General features: G+C 43.7%; 1 protein-coding gene across 1 annotated transcript in view; it reads left to right on the top strand.

Annotated features, from left to right (window-relative positions):
• LOC115110810 (solute carrier family 49 member 4-like) overlaps window positions 1–6,831 on the top strand; it is a 76,222-nt gene extending 69,391 nt beyond the window's left edge. Inside the window, 1 exon segment of the mRNA XM_029636719.2 lies at window positions 3,354–6,831. Within this exon segment, the coding sequence (XP_029492579.2) occupies window positions 3,354–3,469 (116 nt within the window). The 3' untranslated portion in view covers window positions 3,470–6,831.
• Window positions 6,832–18,786: the final 11,955 nt, after the last annotated feature.

Genomic DNA, 18,786 nt, shown 5'->3' with positions numbered 1-18,786 from the left:
TGTGCTCTGGACCCACAGATGTTCTCTCTCTCTCGCTCTCTGTCCACTGTGCTCTGGACCCACAGATGTTCTCTCTCTCTCTCTGTCCACTGTGCTCTGGACCCACAGATGTTCTCTCTCTCTGTCCACTGTGTTCTGGACCCACAGATGTTCTCTCTGTCCACTGTGCTCTGGACCCACAGATGTTCTCTCTCTCTCTCTCTCTGTCTCTGTCTCTGTCCACTGTGTTCTGGACCCACAGATGTTCTCTGTCTCTGTCCACTGTGTTCTGGACCCACAGATGTTCTCTGTCTCTGTCCACTGTGTTCTGGACCCACAGATGTTCTCTCTCTGTCCACTGTGTTCTGGACACACATATATTCTCTCTCTGTCTACTGTGTTCTGGACCCACAGATGTTCTCTCTGTCCACTGTGCTCTGGACCCACAGATGTTCTCTCTGTCCACTGTGCTCTGGACCCACAGATGTTCTCTCTGTCCACTGTGCTCTGGACCCACAGATGTTCTCTCTCTGTCCACTGTGTTCTGGACACACAGATATTCTCTCTCTGTCCACTGTGTTCTGGACCCACGGATGTTCTCTCTGTCCACTGTGCTCTGGACCCACAGATATTCTTGCTCTCTCTGTCCACTGTGTTCTGGACCAACAGATATTCTTGTTCTATCTGTCTACTGTGTTCTGGACCCACATGTGTTCTCTCTCTGTCCACTGTGCTCTGGACCCACAGGTGTTCTCTCTCTGTCCACTGTGCTCTGGACCCACAGATGTTCTCACTCTCTCTGTCCACTGTGTTCTGGACACACAGATATTCTCTCTCTGTCCACTGTGTTCTGGACCCACAGATGTTCTCTCTGTCCACTGTGCTCTGGACCCACAGATGTTCTCTCTCTGTCCACTGTGCTCTGGACTCAGATGTTCTCTCTGTCCACTGTGTTCTGGACCCACAGATGTTCTCACTCTCTCTGTCCACTGTGTTCTGCTCTCTCTGTCCACACCCACAGATGTTTCTCTCTCTGTCCACTGTGTTCTGGACCCACAGATGTTCTCTCTGTCCACTGTGCTCTGGACCCACAGATGTTCTCTCTCTGTCCACTGTGCTCTGGACCCACAGATGTTCTCTCTCTCTCTCTCTGTCTCTCTCTCTGTTCACTGTGCTCTGGACCCACAGATGTTCTCTGTCTCTGTCTCTCTCTCTGTCCACTGTGTTCTGGAACCACAGATGTTCTCTCTCTGTCCACTGTGTTCTGGACACACAGATATTCTCTCTCTGTCCACTGTGTTCTGGACCCACGGATGTTCTCTCTGTCCACTGTGCTCTGGACCCACAGATATTCTTGCTCTCTCTGTCCACTGTGTTCTGGACCAACAGATGTTCTCGCTCTCTCTGTCCACTGTGTTCTGGACCCACAGATGTTATCTCTGTCCACTGTGCTCTGGACCCAAAGATGTTCTCTCTCTGTCCACTGTGCTCTGGACTCAGATGTTCTCGCTCTCTCTGTCCACTGTGTTCTGGACCCACAGATGTTCTCTCTGTCCACTGTGCTCTGGACCCACAGATGTCCTTGCTCTCTCTGTCCACTGTGTTCTGGACCCACAGATGTTCTCGCTCTCTCTGTCCACTGTGTTCTGGATCCACAGATGTTCTCTCTTCCTGGCTTCAGGAAGAGGCTCTTTTTGTACCCTAGTGGAGAGACAAATGAAAGGATAAGCAAGGAAAATATTATTTTCCTTCACATTGTCCTTAGGAGGAGCCTCTCTCTTTCTTACTCTCTCCCTTATGTCCTCTTCCCCTCTGGACACTGTGACTGTTTTCTGTGTAGGGTTAGGTAGCAACAATAAGTGAAAGAGTAAGCCAAAAGGCCTATTTTTTTCTCCTGTGTGCAATGCACCCTTGTCTCCTTCACCTTACCCTGGTGGAGAGGTGGATCCATTCTGGCTGACTCACTCTGAGATGTGCCAGAGGGCCAAATCATAGAATTTACCCAAACAGGCCAAACGGCTGACCTAGCTTGAGACTCACTTCTCACCCATCGATTGAGCCGCTCACTTCAGGGGCAATTGATCAACTGCATTATAGGACCGGGCAACTGAAATTGAAATGCCCTGCAGGGGGAATTAAGATGCATGCTCCACTCAAGTTGGTGTGTTTTGACCTCATTTCTCTATATTTAGTCCTGCTGTTTCTTTATCAGGTCCCTGCCAGCTGCTGGAGGGCTGTCATCTTCTACCTTATCAGGCCGTGTGGTTCCTGTCTTAGTGGTAGGGGTGCTGGGCACCCCGCTCAGTTTCTTCTCTCTCTCTCTCTCTCTCTCTCTCTCTGCTCTCTCTCTTTCTGTCTCTCTGTTTCTCTCTCTCTCTCTCTGCTCTCTCTCTTTCTGTCTCTCTGTTTCTCTCTCTCTCTCTCTGCTCTCTCTCTTTCTGTCTCTCTGTTTTCTCTCTCTCTCTGCTCTCTCTTTCTGTCTCTGGTGACTCTTTCTCTGTATTCCGTCTCTCTCTCTTTCTCGTTCTCTCTCTCCCCCCACCCACACCTCTGCATCATGTTGAGAGGGCATGCCTAGTGCTGTGCAGCTGAAAGGAGACCTATATCGATTTCTTTCTGGTGCAGTAACAGGAAGTAATGTGTCTGTCAAGGTATATGTTGCTCTACGCGTGTGTGTGTGTGTGTGTGTGTGTGTGTGTGTGTGTGTGTGTGTGTGTGTGTGTGTGTGTGTGTGTGTGTGTGTGTGTGTGTGTGTGTGTGTGTGTGTGTGTGTGTGTGTGTGTGTGTGTGTGTGTGTGTGTGTGTGTGTGTGTGTGTGTGTGTGTGTGTGTGTGTGTGTGTGTGTGTGTGTTGAGGTAGAACCATGGCTCACACCAATTAGTCTCACTCTACACGTGGCTTTCCATTACCTCTTCATTACAGGCTAACTAGGGCCACTGGAGCTTAAACAGCAAAACAGGAGGGAAAAGGAAAAACATTGGGGTTCAAGTTTAGTTCAATGCTGGAAGGGAAAACAGGCCATTACTGACATTATTTAGATGCATGACACAAAGTTCAGAACGATGTCACCCTCTACTCTATACATTGCATGATTAGGGCTTGTTTTGAGTTAACGGACATGAATAACCTCCCCACATTAACCTATTAGAACACGTTATACTACTACTATTGCATGTCGTCGGTTGGGTTTATACACAGTCATGGAGTCAATACTTTAACTATATGATTGGTTGTTCTTGTCGTCTGTTATAAAGGTCATTGTGATGTTGATGTACAGTAGTGTACTGGCAATGCCTGGCCTGCAGTGAGCGTAGAGGTACCGATGTAATGAGTAACCTTCAGTGATCTAATTAACCTTTTCCATCTCTCCTCAGAGTTGTCGTGGCTAAACTGGTGTTTGACGGGCTCCTGTGCCTTCAGCCTCGTCCTCATCCTCTTCTTCAGGGAATCCTACGACCGCCTCTACCTAGACGTCTTTGTCTCAGTCTGACACACACAAAAAGACTGGAACAAGAGGAGAACAAAGACAGGAACATTTGAAACGCACTGCACAAAGAAGAAGAGGAAGAAAAATGGATTTCAGAAGTGCAACTTGCGCTCTTTTACGTTTTAAGTATAGCTGTAGGTGTAAACTTGTAATATGACGGTGGTCGGTGATTCATTGTGATTTCCTTGTAGCAAATGAGAAGTGCCAGCCAAGGGCCTCAGACAATTAGTCATTAATGTTAAGTCTTTATAAGTGTCGGTTTGGCCAGTTGGTCCTCTGATGCAGCATTGTCTTGTCTTTTTTATAATGTAAACTACAGTGGGACCTGGTCATGGAATGATGAGGGACTGTTGTTGTCTAAAGATGCACTCTGTGGCAGGTGGTTTCCCTGTGGCCTGTTGGTCCTCTTAATGAGAGAAGAGAGGCCTGATTGGCTGAGTAGCTCTAGCAGCCAATCAGCAAGCCCCACCAGTCTGTGCTAACAAGGGACCGTATAGCATTTTAGTGTCACTCATAACTGCTGGTTATGAATTGCAGGGTGCTAAAACTGTCAAACTAAGCTGTTCTGTAGAATTACCTGTGATATTACATGTCTTTTAATAGTGACAAATGGTCGCCTTTTTTTACTGTATCCCCCTCTCTCAAGACTTATGCAAGACATTTTTTCTCCCTATGGGATTGAATTGATTGCAGGCCGTGCAGGTTCCTGCCAGTGTCGTCGACTATGATTGGACACCACCCTGGTGCATGCCAGTGTCTTGGGATATGATTGGATGAGCCGCAGAGACCGCCTCGCTCTGCATGCAAAGTCACTGCTTTAAACGCTCCTCTCTGTGTGTGTCGAGGCTCTGCTGCGCGGGTCTCATGGTGTTACCACACAGTCCGTTTTAATGAGCAGTTCAGAATATGGACATTGGAAGTAGTAGTTTCCCTGTGTCATTCTGACCTTTCAGCTGACAACAGGAGTCAGATATTTTGGTTTGGAGTTGGTTAATATGCAGACGAAGATTTCAGAATTGTCAAATGTTTTTTGTTGTTGCTGTTTACAGTTTGTTATACTATATTGGAGATTTTTGAATTTTGAACTAAACTTGTTTCAGTGAGAAAGGCATGTTTTTTAAAAAAGGGTTTTAACATGAAATATTTCTCAGTAGAAATGTCCATTATTATTACAGATGTATTTACTGAGGGATCAGAACACAGTAGATACAGAGACAAATACAAAGACTGTCATGAAATATGTGAATACCGCTGTTGCACAGCTGAGACTGTGGAAACCACAAACTGTTAAGTCACCACGAAGCTGCTCTACATCTAACGCACAGCGTTCACCAGCAGTAGTCACTGTGCTGAGGACACTGACAACAAGAGGCAGGTAGTGGTTGGGTAAGCACCTCCTTGCCTGGACGGTCAGGGTTGGACTTGGAGGGGATGCTTACTTTCCCACAGAGAAATAACACATATTGAACTGATGTTCAACATGAAAAAGAGAGGAACGGGAAAGAACCACCTTTGTCCAGATTGTGGAGTGACTGGTCCTGAAAGGCACTAATCTACAAGGGACTTTAACTGGGAACTTATTTTTTCAACATGCCCCCTGCCCGTGCACAAGTGGGGGGTCCTCCCCAAAACCACTCACCAACTCCCATTACTCGGCTGTGCCACAGACAAACCACAGAAAATGTTTTACCTGGGTGATACAGTATATAATATGTACAATTGAAGTCGGAGGTTTACACCTTAGCCAAATACATTTAAACTCATTTTTCCACAATTCCTAACATTTAATCCTAGTAAAAATTCCCTGTCTTAGGTCAGTTAGGATCATCACTTTATTTTAAGAATGTGAAATGTCAGAATAATAGTAGAGAGAATGATTTATTCCAGCTTTTATTTCTTCCATCACATTCCCAGTGGGTCAGAAGTTTACATACACTCAATTAGTATTTGGTAGCATTGCCTTTAAATTGTTTAACTAGGGTCAAATGTTTCGGGTAGTCTTCCACAAGCTTCCCACAATAAATTAGGTGAATTTTGGCCCATTCCTCCTGACAAAGCTGGTGTAACTGAGTCAGGTTTGCAGGCCTCCTTGCTCAAACACACTTTTTCAGTTCTGCCCACAAATTATCTATGGGATTGAGGTCAGAGCTTTGTGATGGCCACTCCAATACCTTGACTTTGTAGTCCTTAAGACATTTTGCCACAACTTTGGAAGTTTGCTTGGGGTCATTGTCCATTTGGAAGACCCATTTGCGACCAAGCTTTAACTTCCTGACTCATGTCTTGAGATGTTGCTTCAATATATCCACCTTATTTTCCCCCCTCATGATGCCATCTATTTTGTGAAGTACACCCAGTCCCTCCTGCAGCAAAGCACCCTCACAACATGATGCTGCCACCCCCGTGCTTTACAGTTGGGATGGTGTCTTCGGCTTGCAAGCTTCCCCCTTTTTCCTCCAAACATAATGATGGTCATTGTGGCCAAACAATTCTATTTTTGTTTCATCAGACCAGAGGACATTTCTCCAAAAAGTACTATCTTTGTCCCCATGTGCAGTTGAAACCGTAATCTGGCTTTTTTTATGGCGGTTTTGGAGCAGTTGCTTCTTCCTTGCTGAGCAGCCTTTCAGGTTATGTCAATATAGGACTTGTTTTACTGTGGATATAGATACATTTGTACCTATTTCCTCCAGCATCTTCATAAGGTCCTTTGCTGTTGTTATGGGATTGATTTGCACTTTTCGCACCAAAGTACGTTCATCTCTAGGAGACAGAACGCTTCTCCATCCTGAGCAGTATGACGGCTGCGTGGTCCCATGGTGTTTATACTTGCATACTATTGTTTGTGCAGATGAACATGGTACCTTCAGGCAATTGGAAATTGCTCCCAAGGATGAACCAGACTTGTGGAGGTCTACAATTTATTTTCTGAGTTCTTGACTTGATTTTCCCATGATGTCAAGCAAAGAGGCACTGAGTTTGAAGGTAGGCCTTGAAATACATCCACAGGTACACCTCCAATTAACTCTAATGATGTCAATTAGCCTACCAGAAGCTTCTAAAGCCATGACATCATTTTATGGAATTTTCCTAGCTGTTTAAATGCACAGTCAACTTAGTGTATGTAAACTTCTGACCCACTGAAATTGTGATATTTTGAAAAAGTCTGTATTTTGAATCTGTCTGTAAACAATTGTTGGAAAAATGACTTGTCACGCACAAATTAGATGTCCTAACCGACATGCCGAAACTATAGTTTGTTAACAAGAAATTTGGGGAGTGGTTGAAAAACAAGTTTTAATGACTCCAACCTAAATGTATGTAAACTTCCCACTTTAACTGTATGTTCTGAATGGCGCTTGTCTTTTCCTTGTTAATTTTTTCTCACCTTGTACAGTAAGGGTTTTTCTCTTTACCTCATGGGGTCGTTCCACCAATTTGGTGCCTTTTGAGAACTGTTAAAAGAAAAAGGAATTTCACCTCATTTTAACATTCTGTCAGAGCACATGTTCAGTTCATTAAAACACATTTTCCCAGCTCAATAGGTAAAATAAAATATATATTTCTAGCCTGTCTATGTATGGGTAACAGGGTTGACATGTTATGCTTGATCCGCTCAGAGTAGAACCATCTCACTTGCTTTTACGCTAGGATTTGGCTATTAGATGTTTATGGTGTCTTTTGAAAAAAATATTTAAAAGGAAGAGTTTCACCATATTACAATGAGAGTTCAGTTCACGTAACAGGGTTGACCTTTAGAATGAGGGACAGATGTAAATGAATCACTCATCACACAAAATAAATAATCATCTTCAGAAATGACTTTGTCAAAGCAGCAAAATAACTAGGGCTTTACAATGATGGTGATAACTTGTGGGGATTAAGTGGGTTAAAAAACATCTTCCTAGAAGTCACAGAAGGTAGATAGAGGGACTTGTCAAAATGTTGAATTTTGGCACTTAATCAAGACATGATTTATTCATTCAGATTGATTCAATTCTACATGTGGTCTAGGTTAAAGGGCACTTCATTTAATATAACAGGCTTTTGAAATTCAATATTGATGCACAATTAAAATATCAAAGGGATGCCAAAGACACTCTTCGTGGATCGACCCAGTGATCGAACACTTTGTCTTCATGCTCTTTACCTTCCGAACCTTGTGACATGTTGCCTTAATTCCCTGTGATTTCTGTCCTCTCCACCCACTCTGTGATGATGAGGTAGTCCGTATGTGTACAATAGTGAAACTTGTTCCTATTACACTGCTTATCATGTGTTTTGGGAGAATAGATGTTATTGTCCTGTGAAAACAAAAACAAATGTATGTGAGATTTTAAGCAGCTTATTAAAAATACATTTTGAAATACAGTATACCCACTCTTCTTCTCCTCCATCATCCACTCTTCTTCTCCTCCATCATCCACTCTTCTCTTCTCCTCCATCATCCACTCTTCTCCTCCCCTTCATGTTCTATTTCACAATGAATGCAACTGTAGACCAAGTGTAAAAGTACAAAAAACTGCAGGACATTTCACCTTCTTTTCTTCCAGGAAATGTCAGCACTCATTTCCCCATTTCCAGTTAATGAAACAAATGAAGATCAACATACATGACCTCACTTGTGTAAAGTCCATGAAGACGCCTATTCCCTCTAGAAGACACACACAAGACCCTCTCCCAGCTGTGCATGAAGTCATATGTAGGCTACGATCAGGGCGGAATATTGGACTCTGGGGTCCCCATGCATGCAAAGGGAGGTGACCTGCTCTGGCTCATTCTGACTCACTGGCTCTCTGGATACACTAGATGCTATGATTGATTTTAGTTGCAGAGATTCTCTCTCACTCATGTTTCTCTCTCCTCAATCTAGAGATTTGTTATCTGACCCATAGGTGTGTGTTTGTCTGATTGATCTCTCTCCTAACCCCTCCTCTGTCAGGTGTTGGAGTTGAGTGCAAGATGTTTTCAAAGACAAGAGAGACCAGCTACTGGGAAGCTGTATGTCCCAGATCTGGATAGCCTGGTCCCACTCTGTTTGTGCTGTCTTGCCAACTTCTTGTGACAAAGACCATAAGAGTTGGCAAGACAGCACAAACAGATCTGAGACCAGGCTATGGTGCAGCACAGCACTCTGCATCATGGTGTGCCTCAACCTGGATCAGAACACGCAATACACAGTGCTCATGACCCAGGAGGTGAACTGGAATTCAACAGTACTCTTTGGCAGTGGTTCCCACACTGGGTTGTGTCCCACTTGGGGATCGTGGCAGGTGGGCCGAGGGATGACATTGCCCAAATGTTTTTAGTGTAAACTTAAATGACTAAAACGAAGTAAAAAGTATGTAGAAAATATATTTTTTTACCAGGCAAGTCAGTTAAGAACAAATTCTTATTTTCAATGACGGCCTAGTGGGTTAACTGCCTGTTCAGGGGCAGAACAACAGATTTGTACCTTGTCAGCTCGGGGGTTTGAACTTGCAACCTTCACGGTTACTAGTCTAACGCTCTAACCACTAGTCTACCCTGCCGCCCCATAATGGACCTCTATTTTTCAATAGTCTTCAACAAAATAAAAACTTGACAATTAGGGCCCCATTTGATTTTTGAGCATTAGAACACAGCATTAGCCATGTAAAAATGTGTAGAATTGGATGAAATTAGCTTAAAAACTGCAATATTTTCTCTCAAGTTCTATGGCAAAATGCGTATAATTGCAGGAAATTGGCTTTAACACTGCAACATTTTCTTTCAGCTCCATGACAGGATGTGTGGAATTGCAGGAGTTTAGCTTTGGACCTGCAAATATTTTGTACTATTGGCTTTGTGTACATTTTTTCGCTGCTCAAACGTTATGGTGGGTCGCGAATCAGACACCTCAGTTGGTGGGTCATGAAGCAAAACAGTTTTGGAGACCACCGCTCTATGGGAATAGAGAGGGCCTCAGTCAAACACACAATTATTTAGCTTTTAGGGTAATTGGATTGCAGTTCATTGCATCAGTGCAAAAGGCAAGAATAGTATTTATACTGTAGTGTAGTAAGCGTGGATGCAGGAGCCTGCATATTATATTGTCAGAGAGAGAGAGAGAGAGATAGATAGGGCAATGATGCAGACAGTTTCAATTGTTCAGAAAACAAAACACAACAATTTGCCTGTTTAACACACACACACACACACACACACACACACACACACACACACACACACACACACACACACACACACACACACACACACACACACAACACAAACACAAACACAAACACATCTTTGTTGTTGACAGCAGGTCTGTTGGGAGCAGAGAAGCCTGTTGGAAACAATAGTTTTCATTGTCTGACAAGCAATTTGGTGATTTTCTTTTTGGCTTTGTTCTCTCTCTGTCTTTCTATTCTCCCGTTGTTGTTCCTGTCTGTCATAGGTTTTGAGACCAAATGGCTGGCTGGGAGAAAATAGGCCTCCCTGTCTGTTCAAGTGACATTTTTATATCCCATCATTTGTTTTCCATTCCAACTGCCACTCTTCATATCTGTGTTGTTTCTTTTATATCGGTAGTTTCCCCCCCTTATTTTTTTTATTAAAAAAAACGCTTCGCTTCCCTCCATCCTTGGCAAGCATGCAAGTCTCCTGTGTCTCTGTCTCCTTGGGACTCCCTTAGCTACACGATGTGTCTTAACTGAAAACCTTAGATTATGAAAAATGGGCTGCACTTTCAAATGGCTCATTTAGCATAAATGCTATCATATTGGCTGTAACTTATCTTCTACATATTACCGGGCTGTAGTGTTGATAAGGATGGATGGGTTTAGGGGCCGGAGCGACGAGCTGCATGACAGCTGGATCCTAATTGGAGTATCCATCATGAGTGACTTTGAGGTGTATATACACACACACACACACACGCAAATACACACCATCATGAGTGACTTTGAGGTGTTCCCTAGCATGTGTCTGGTACCCTCCAGCCTCTATCTTTTGGAGACATACCTTTAAATAAATCCCAACATGTATACAATTTTAACCAGAAGACTGAGGATGGGGGGATAAGGGAGACAGAGGAGAAGGAAACAGATGGCCTTGTATGGATGTGTGTGAGGGGTATACTTGGAAGGAGATTAGCAGCTGGCAATATATAAAGACATTCCAGGCCCCATATTCATATAGTGTCTCAGAGTACCTCATCTAGGATCATATCCCCCTTGTCCTATTCATTATATGATCTAAAAGGCTAAACTGATCCCAGATCAGCACTCCTACTCTGAGACGCTTTATGAATATGAGCCCAGATGTTAGACATTTTACTTTTGATTTAATCTTTTGATGAAACAGCTAGACAACCACATATCACAGCCTCAGTTTGTCGGGGCATGGACTCTACAAATTGTTAAAAGCATTTATGGTACAAATTCTCTTTTTCCTGTCCACCCCAAAAAGAGCTACAGTACATCAATATTTTCAACACTTCCATTTCTATCTGTAAAAGGTTGAGAAGAAAAAGCAAGCAGACAGCCAGACCAGAGTTCAGTCTCCTAACTGTAATGTGGGGAGACAAGGTCTAACGGAATCAGCATGTCATCAGAGTTAAGGCAATTATGATAACCAGGCAGGCGGAAACGCCACGGCCAGGAGAACACTGGACTCTTTGATCTAAGCAGGCTTCCTACTTAAATCACACACACACCTACAGAGAGATGCATGCCTTTCTTAGCTAATGCAAACAGGCTCACAGAAAGTCACCCCAGAAGTCTGGCTATACCTCTGTGGATTCCTGGGAGCAGTCTTTTCCACGCACTCACACACAGATGCACTCACACACAGATGCACTCATACACACACATACAGACCTTCTCCTCCTCCCCTCCCTTCCCCTCATCAAAAATGAACATCTTTTTTGTTTTGTTTCATGTGGCTACCGGACAGCATGGTTTCCTTTGATTGCTGTGTTCAGACAATGTGACTCAGCACCCTGAACAAAGTGTAGGAGAGGGTACAGCCATGGACTAAGGGGGTACAGCCAGGGACTAAGGGGGTACAGCCAGGGACTAAGGGGGTACAGCCAGGGACTAATGGGGTACAGCCAGGGACTAAGCTTCATTTCTACCTCTGGATGAAAACGTTGCAACCAGGGTTTGGCTGACTAGTGAAGGTCTGAGAGCAGCAAGTCAGTGGGCAACTGGACAACTGGGAGTTCATGGTGGCTCAGCAGGGGTTTGGGTGACTGAACGGTTGGGAGCTGCAAATGCACAGTCAGTAGGCAACTGAGCCACCATGGTGGATCAGGTACTTAGTTTCCTTTGTCCCTCTGGATGATGTGGCAGTCAGAGTTTTGGGTAGGGAATGTCTGGGGGGGATGTAAAGGTACAGTTAGTAGGCGACTGAGGGTCCATGATGGATCCGCAGGGAATTGGGTGACTGACTGGGAAAGAGACAGTCAGAGGTGTACTCAGTGGAAAACTGGGCATCCATGGTGGATCAGTAGGGGTTTGGGTGACTGAATAGCTGGGGGATGCAGAGGCTCAGTGGGCTACAGTTTCGTCCCTCTGGGTAAAAACGTGTCCGGGTTTAGGTAGAAAACAGCTGGGGGAGAGTCAGAGGTACATTCATTCAAAGGTGCAATCAGCAGGCAACCAATGTGTGTGTCACCAGTTTCATTAACCTTTAGTCTCCTGTCCCTGTGGCATAGCGGAGTGGCACTGAGACCTCTGGTGTGACCGGCTGCTGTCACAACAGCTGTTCCAGTCCAGACCATCACCGGCCTGGCGCTGACGTCAAGGATTCTAAGTCAGATGGGCTCCAAGTCTCTGTCACACACTAGGGGGATGTTTCTCTACTGCTGCTCTCTTAGAGGAGGGGAGAGAGAGGGGGAGAGAAAGTAGGAGAGAGAGAGAGAGAAAGGGAAAGTGATGAATATTGAGGTAGAGTGCTTAAAGATGGAGGTAGCATCTCTCTCTCTCATTCGGAAAGTATTCAGACCCCTTGACTTTTTCCACATTTTGTTATGTTTACAGCTTTATTCTAAAATTGATTAAATTGTTTTTTTCTCTCATCAATCTACAGTCAATACCCCATAATGACGAAGTGAAAACAGGTTTTTAGAAATTTTGGCAAATGTATTACAAATAAAAAACTGAAATATCACATTTACATAAGTATTCAGACACTTTGCTATGAAACTTGAAATTGAGCTCAGATGCATCCTGTTTCCATTGATCATCCTTGAGATGTTTCTACAACTTGATTGGAGTCCACCTGTGGTATATTCAATTGATTGGACATGATTTTGGAAGGCACACACCTGTCTAAAAAAGGTCCCGCAGTTGACAGTGCATGTCAGAGCCAAAACCAAGCCATGAGGTCAAAGAAATTGTCCCTAGAGCTCAGACACAAGATTGTGTCGAGGCACAGATCTGGGGCAGGGTACCAAGACATTTATGCAGCATTGAAGGTCCCCAAGAAGACAGTGGCCTCCATAATTCTTAAATGGAAGAAGTTTGGAATCACTAAGACTTTTCCTAGAGTTGCCCGCCCGGCCAAACTGAGCAATCAGGGGAGAAGGGCCTTGGTCAGGGAGGTGACCGAAAACCAGATGGTCACTCTGACAAAGCTCCAGAGTTCCTCTGTGGAGATGGGAGAACCTTCCAGAAGGACAACCATGTCTACATCACCACCAATCAGGCCTTTATGGTAGAGTGGCCAGACGGAAGCCACTCCTCAGTAAAGGCACATGACAGCCCACTTGGAGTTTGCCAAAAGTCAACTAAAGGACTCTCAGACCATGAGAAACAAGATTGCCTGGTCTGATGAAACCAAGATTGTATTCTTTGACCTGAATGCCAAGCGTCATGTCTGGAGGAAACCAGGCACCACTCATCACCTGGTCAATACCATCCCTACAGAGAGATCCTTGTTGAAAACTTGCTCCAGAGTGCTCAGGACCTCAGACTGGGGCGAAGGTTCACCTTCCAACAGGTCAACGACCCTAAGCACACAGCCAAGACAACGCAGGAGTGGCTTCGGGACAATTCTCTGAATGTCCTAGAGTGGCCCAGCCAGAGCCCAGACTTCAACCTGATTGAACAACATGACAGAGCTTGAGAGGATCTGCAGAGAAGAATGGGAGAAACTCCCCAAATACAGGTGTGCCAAGCTTGTAGTGTCATACCCAATGTGATATTTCAGTTTTTTTAATATAGGTCTAAAAAAGGTCTAAAATGTCTACAAAGCTGTTTTTGCTTGGTCATTATGGGCTCTTTTGTGTAGATTAATGGGGGGGGTGGAAACAATTTAATCCATTTTAGAATAAGGCTGTAAAGTAACAAAATGTGGAAAAAGTAAAGGGGTCTGAATACTTATATATATATACATATCTTTGCTGCCGATGAGAGCGCCTGGACCCTGTCTGTTATGTTCCCTTCTGTGAGGTGACTGCAGCCAGTACACTCACAATTGGACACTGGGATTGAAACACATTGCCTCCCAGTTGGGGTGGCTTACATTGCCAATGGATGAGTGGGTGTGAGGGGAGACACAGGTGAGGACAGGGCTGACCAAGTACATAACCGGTTACAGTGAAAGACATCCCCGGTATTCTATATTTTTGTCATTGTCTTGCCACCTACTGTACGTTGGCAGAGAACTACCACATTATAAAGTAATTGGATTTCCCTGCAACCTACAACAAATCAGCCAACTGTTCTAATCTTTGAACAGATCGATTTAAATCCCTGAGCAGAGAAGCAGATAGTCTGCCAAACACCTCCCCCAAATAAAAGTCCCATCCTCCTTCATATCTCATGGGAGACAGTATCTATGTTGGCTTTACATCCCTCTAGCTTGCTCTTTGCCAAAACCTCCCATAAGGGTAAGAGGTATGTTGATCTTCCTGGTGAAATAAAGATAATTTTTTTAAACACCAAGATGTACCACATCCCCATGCCTGCCCCCCCCCCCCCCCCCTCCCCCCTCCTCCTCCTCCTCCTACGCTCAGCATAGAGGGTATATAGGCTGTGAAAGAGAGAAGAGAGAGCTAGCATGACTAGATAGATCCTCTCAGCAGCTTTACGGCCCTCTTCACAGCAGGAGAGGAGAGGATAGAGGAGAGGATAATACAGGCTAAAGAAAGGCAACTGCCAGGAGAGATCTGCTAACAATGAACCTGTTTGTTGCTTTTAAGTTAAACACAGTGCAGCTCTGTCTCTGTTCACATGGGGCCCCTACTGGGAGAGCCAGAGTCCCCAGAGGCTTACAGGGGCTTACCTGAGATGTAAGGTGAGAAAAGACTCCTTGAAAAACCATCAAATCTCTCCTCATTTGGGGCCTCAATGAGACTTCCTGGTAAATAAAGGTTTAATATAAAGTAAGTCTGAATAGGCCCAGTGGAGGTTAAGACCCAGAGTTAATATGGAACCCAAAACTGCCTGTTAAGTTCAAGCCTAGGCATTCGCTAGAGGAGCTAATGCAAGTCTTCTGGTCTCAGGCAACGTTATAGATCACAAGAGTGACCAAAATATCTCTTCTACGCTTGCACACATTTAAACCAAGTAAAACCCACTATACTATAGGATATCTCAACTTTAAAAATCCTTTGCGACAGTTTCATCACTATTGAACAGAAACAAATGGAAAGACATAAATACATTTCATCACGTATGCATGACCCATTTGAAAAGATTTGAGTGGTGAACATCAACAGTGGTGACTGTTGCGCTCCAACTGACCTTGTTCCAAATGACCTGTTCCCTATATAGTGCACTACTTTTGACAACAGCCCAGGGCCCATTGGGTGCACCATTGTATATATGCAATAGGGTGCCATGTGGGACACAGCCGTCCTAGAAGAGGCCCTGTGTATAGCTGCTCCAGCCCTCTCAGACATAATGCTCTCCAGCTGAGAGGAAATACGTCCTTTCCTCCTCTGAGAGGAAAGCTCTGTGTGTGTGTGTGTGTGTGTGTGTGTGTGTGTGTGTGTGTGTGTGTGTGTGTGTGTGTGTGTGTGTGTGTGTGTGTGTGTGTGTGTGTGTGTGTGTGTGTGTGTGTGTGTGTGTGTGTGTGTGTGTGTGTGTGTGTGTGTGTGTGTGTGTGTGTGTGTGTGTGTGTGTGTGTGTGTGTGTGTGTGGAAAAGCTACCTCACAATCTATCCATTAAATTACCCTCCTCCCCATAAGGACCACTATGAATCAGAAAAAAACACCTGACCTTCTCAGCCCTCTACTGTAGCTTTATATAAATACTGCATGATTATATGGTGGAAAGGCTCTGGAAGTTCTGCCACTCGGTACATACACAGTACGTATGGCCTTTGCAGCACTGTAGCTTTATATAAATACTGTCTGTGCGACGACTAGCAGCAGCATCATCATGCATAATATGTGGTTTAGCGGCTCTGAAATGTCAGTAAGGAGTTCTGTCACTCTGTAATGTACATACTGTATACAGGTCACACGGTACTGCTGAAAAAGCACTTTGATTTAGAAGATAGGCACCTGACCTGTTTCATTGTTTTCCACTGAATTCAGATTTCTATGTTTGGTTGATGTTGGCTTATTCAACATAAAACAAGATTGTTGTACACCTGTCTCTACATCTGTTTCGAAAAATGACAGAGAAGTAGAAAGTGTTTTGAGGGCGGAAATAAGAACACAATCACTTCAAACAACACCTTAGCTTTGTTGGAACAAATTGATGGTTCATATAGAGTGCGTCGTGTGTGTGTGTGTGTGTGTGTGTGTGTGTGTGTGTGTGTGTGTGTGTGTGTGTGTGTGTGTGTGTGTGTGTGTGTGTGTGTGTGTGTGTGTGTGTGTGTGTGTGTGTGTGTGTGTGTGTGTGTGTGTGTGTGTGTGTGTGTGTGTGTGTGCGATCGTGATCGTGCGTGAACTTTTCAGGGACACAGCAGCAAAATCCTTCAAATAAACACAAGGACAGGAAATTTGCTTAAAAGCCTTGTGGAGAATGCCTAGAATATGACCTGACACACTGATTTTCACTTACTTTCTGCCTCCTGATTTCTTGTTTCTCAAAGTTTAATGCACTACCATCAAGAGCCTTTTTTGTTGCCTAAGCACACGCTTGCCCCCCTTTCAGAACTCTCAACTTCAGATGGATACAAGGGGGCAGAAAAAGGCTTGCAGCTCTCTACATAAATTATTCAGGTTTAGCTACTTGTTCTTAGCTACCCAGGTTGGGTTCGGTTTCAACGCATTAACCTCCCACAGGGAGCAGGGGAACAGGAAGCCTATTTGTCATCGCAGTGAGACCTGTGAGAATGGATTAAATATAAATCAAGATGTGTCTATTGTGGAGAATAGCAACTAGTCTCTGTAGAAGAAAACAAACAATCTGAATCTCAGAGGTCCTGAAAAAAACCCGTTTTGCAGCAAAACTAAGATGTAAGTCTTATCAGTTGTGACAGGAGGGAGGAAACTATCAAGTATGGATCTGGAATTGGGGTTTAATCGTCTATACCATGCCCCTCGGGTCCTGGGTGGGTTGTTGTGTTTGCTAACATAGAGAAAGACCTTACTGTTTTTAGGACAAAAGCCTTGTCCCTATAAAAGGCCAATAAACGATGACACAAGGATATAATGTTGGGGATAGCTCCCTGTGGTACATTGGACTGTTATCATTTACACTAGTACTCACTGTATAGTGTTGCACTGCTAAATATCACACCATTACCAGACCTAGAACAGCTGGGATTGAGGCTACCCTGTGGCCCCGTACTGTAGAGGCCTTCATGGATCCAAAAAGTTGGACGTGTTCCCGAAATGGACCTGTGGCTTTCCAATCCGGACCTGATATACATAAATAAAATAAAATAAATATAAAGACCTGTTCCGAACGGACCCGAGGACAACTAGACCCATTCCATATTTCTGATGAACTTCTCCAACAGTGTGAATCCGAGACCAGGCTTTGTGGAATCCAGCTCCGACTACATTGAATATCCCAAGGTCAATACTTACAAATATATACATTATGAAATGCCCACCTTGTAACTACATTGGTTCCTCCTTTAAAAGTTGCGAGCTTGCACTTCGAGACTTCGAGGTACCCAGCATCACTGCGTCATTTCTCCAGACCACCACAAGATGAGGAGATAGAGCACTCATTATGCATTTTGGTCCCAAGGTTTTTATATGACCAATAATATTGAGTGGTTCCAATGACAAATTTGATGGGAGCCACCCGTCCCTGGTGGCTTTCTTCAACAAAGTTGGCTGACAAAACATTACGGGGAAGCAGATGTAAGTAGTTATAACGTCATAACGAGTCAAACTAAAAATGTACAATTTTACATATTTTTTTTGTCAAAGTTCATTTAAGAAAATCACGATTTAGCAAGTTAACTGACTAGCTAGCTAGCTGGTGTTATGACATGAGTACAGTATGACATTGTAATTTGTGTTTAATGTTTTAGGGACTCCTGAGAAAACTAGTAAACCAGGCTGTCGTCTTGGGAAACAATGGATGTAAAGAATCTAGCTAGCTGAAGCATTTACTGCAAATTGAATGTACAATTGTGTAAGATTGCCTTGCCATGCAGTGCAGCTGAAGTAACATAGCTAACGTTAGCTAACTATTTACTTGCTTATTGTGTAATGGAGGATACAAATAACTGTATGCCTATGGATGTGTAGCTAGCTACAGTATGTAGCCGATCTGTGTATGGACCCTAAAACGATTGAGTAGAATATAATAACTTTATTGTGCCAAGGATACAAGTCCTATATACATGTACTGTAGTTATTACCACACATGAGATCCCCCGCTTGTACGCTGTACATTGAATATATTCACTGATCATGTACTCTTCCTTGGCAAATAAAGGTGTGGTCCGGGTATGAATCGCTGAGACATTCTTTTTCAGTCATATCCAATACCAGGTGTATCAAACTACATTCTTTGAATGATAATGTGTCTGCATGTATGTATTACAATTATACACTTCAACAGTGTTTACCACTCCTGTTCCTGGGATATCAATGATTACACATTGAAACTGTGCAATAGACTAGAAACATGATTTAAGTAAAGGGTGATTTGTAATTCATATATACAGAAAGAAAATAAACTATGCATATCTAACTCCCTTCATCTGCATTAATCAGGACACAGGGTAGTATTTCAATGAGATACTTAATTTCAGCCAGTGGAGAATGTGAAACGGTTTATTGAAAGAAGTTAATTATCCAGGTGTTATAAATACATAATACATGCATTATAATTATGATAATTGTAATATTATATTATAAATACAAGTTCAATCTGTACTTCAATGCACATATGGTGTGCATTATAAAACGAAGAAGAAAGACGAGGTG

Source organism: Oncorhynchus nerka, linkage group LG3 (genome assembly GCF_034236695.1).
Source record: "Oncorhynchus nerka isolate Pitt River linkage group LG3, Oner_Uvic_2.0, whole genome shotgun sequence".
NCBI lineage: Eukaryota > Metazoa > Chordata > Actinopteri > Salmoniformes > Salmonidae > Oncorhynchus > Oncorhynchus nerka.
The sequence above is the reverse complement of the archived record's forward strand: the minus strand, read 5'-3'. Positions and strand labels throughout refer to the sequence as shown.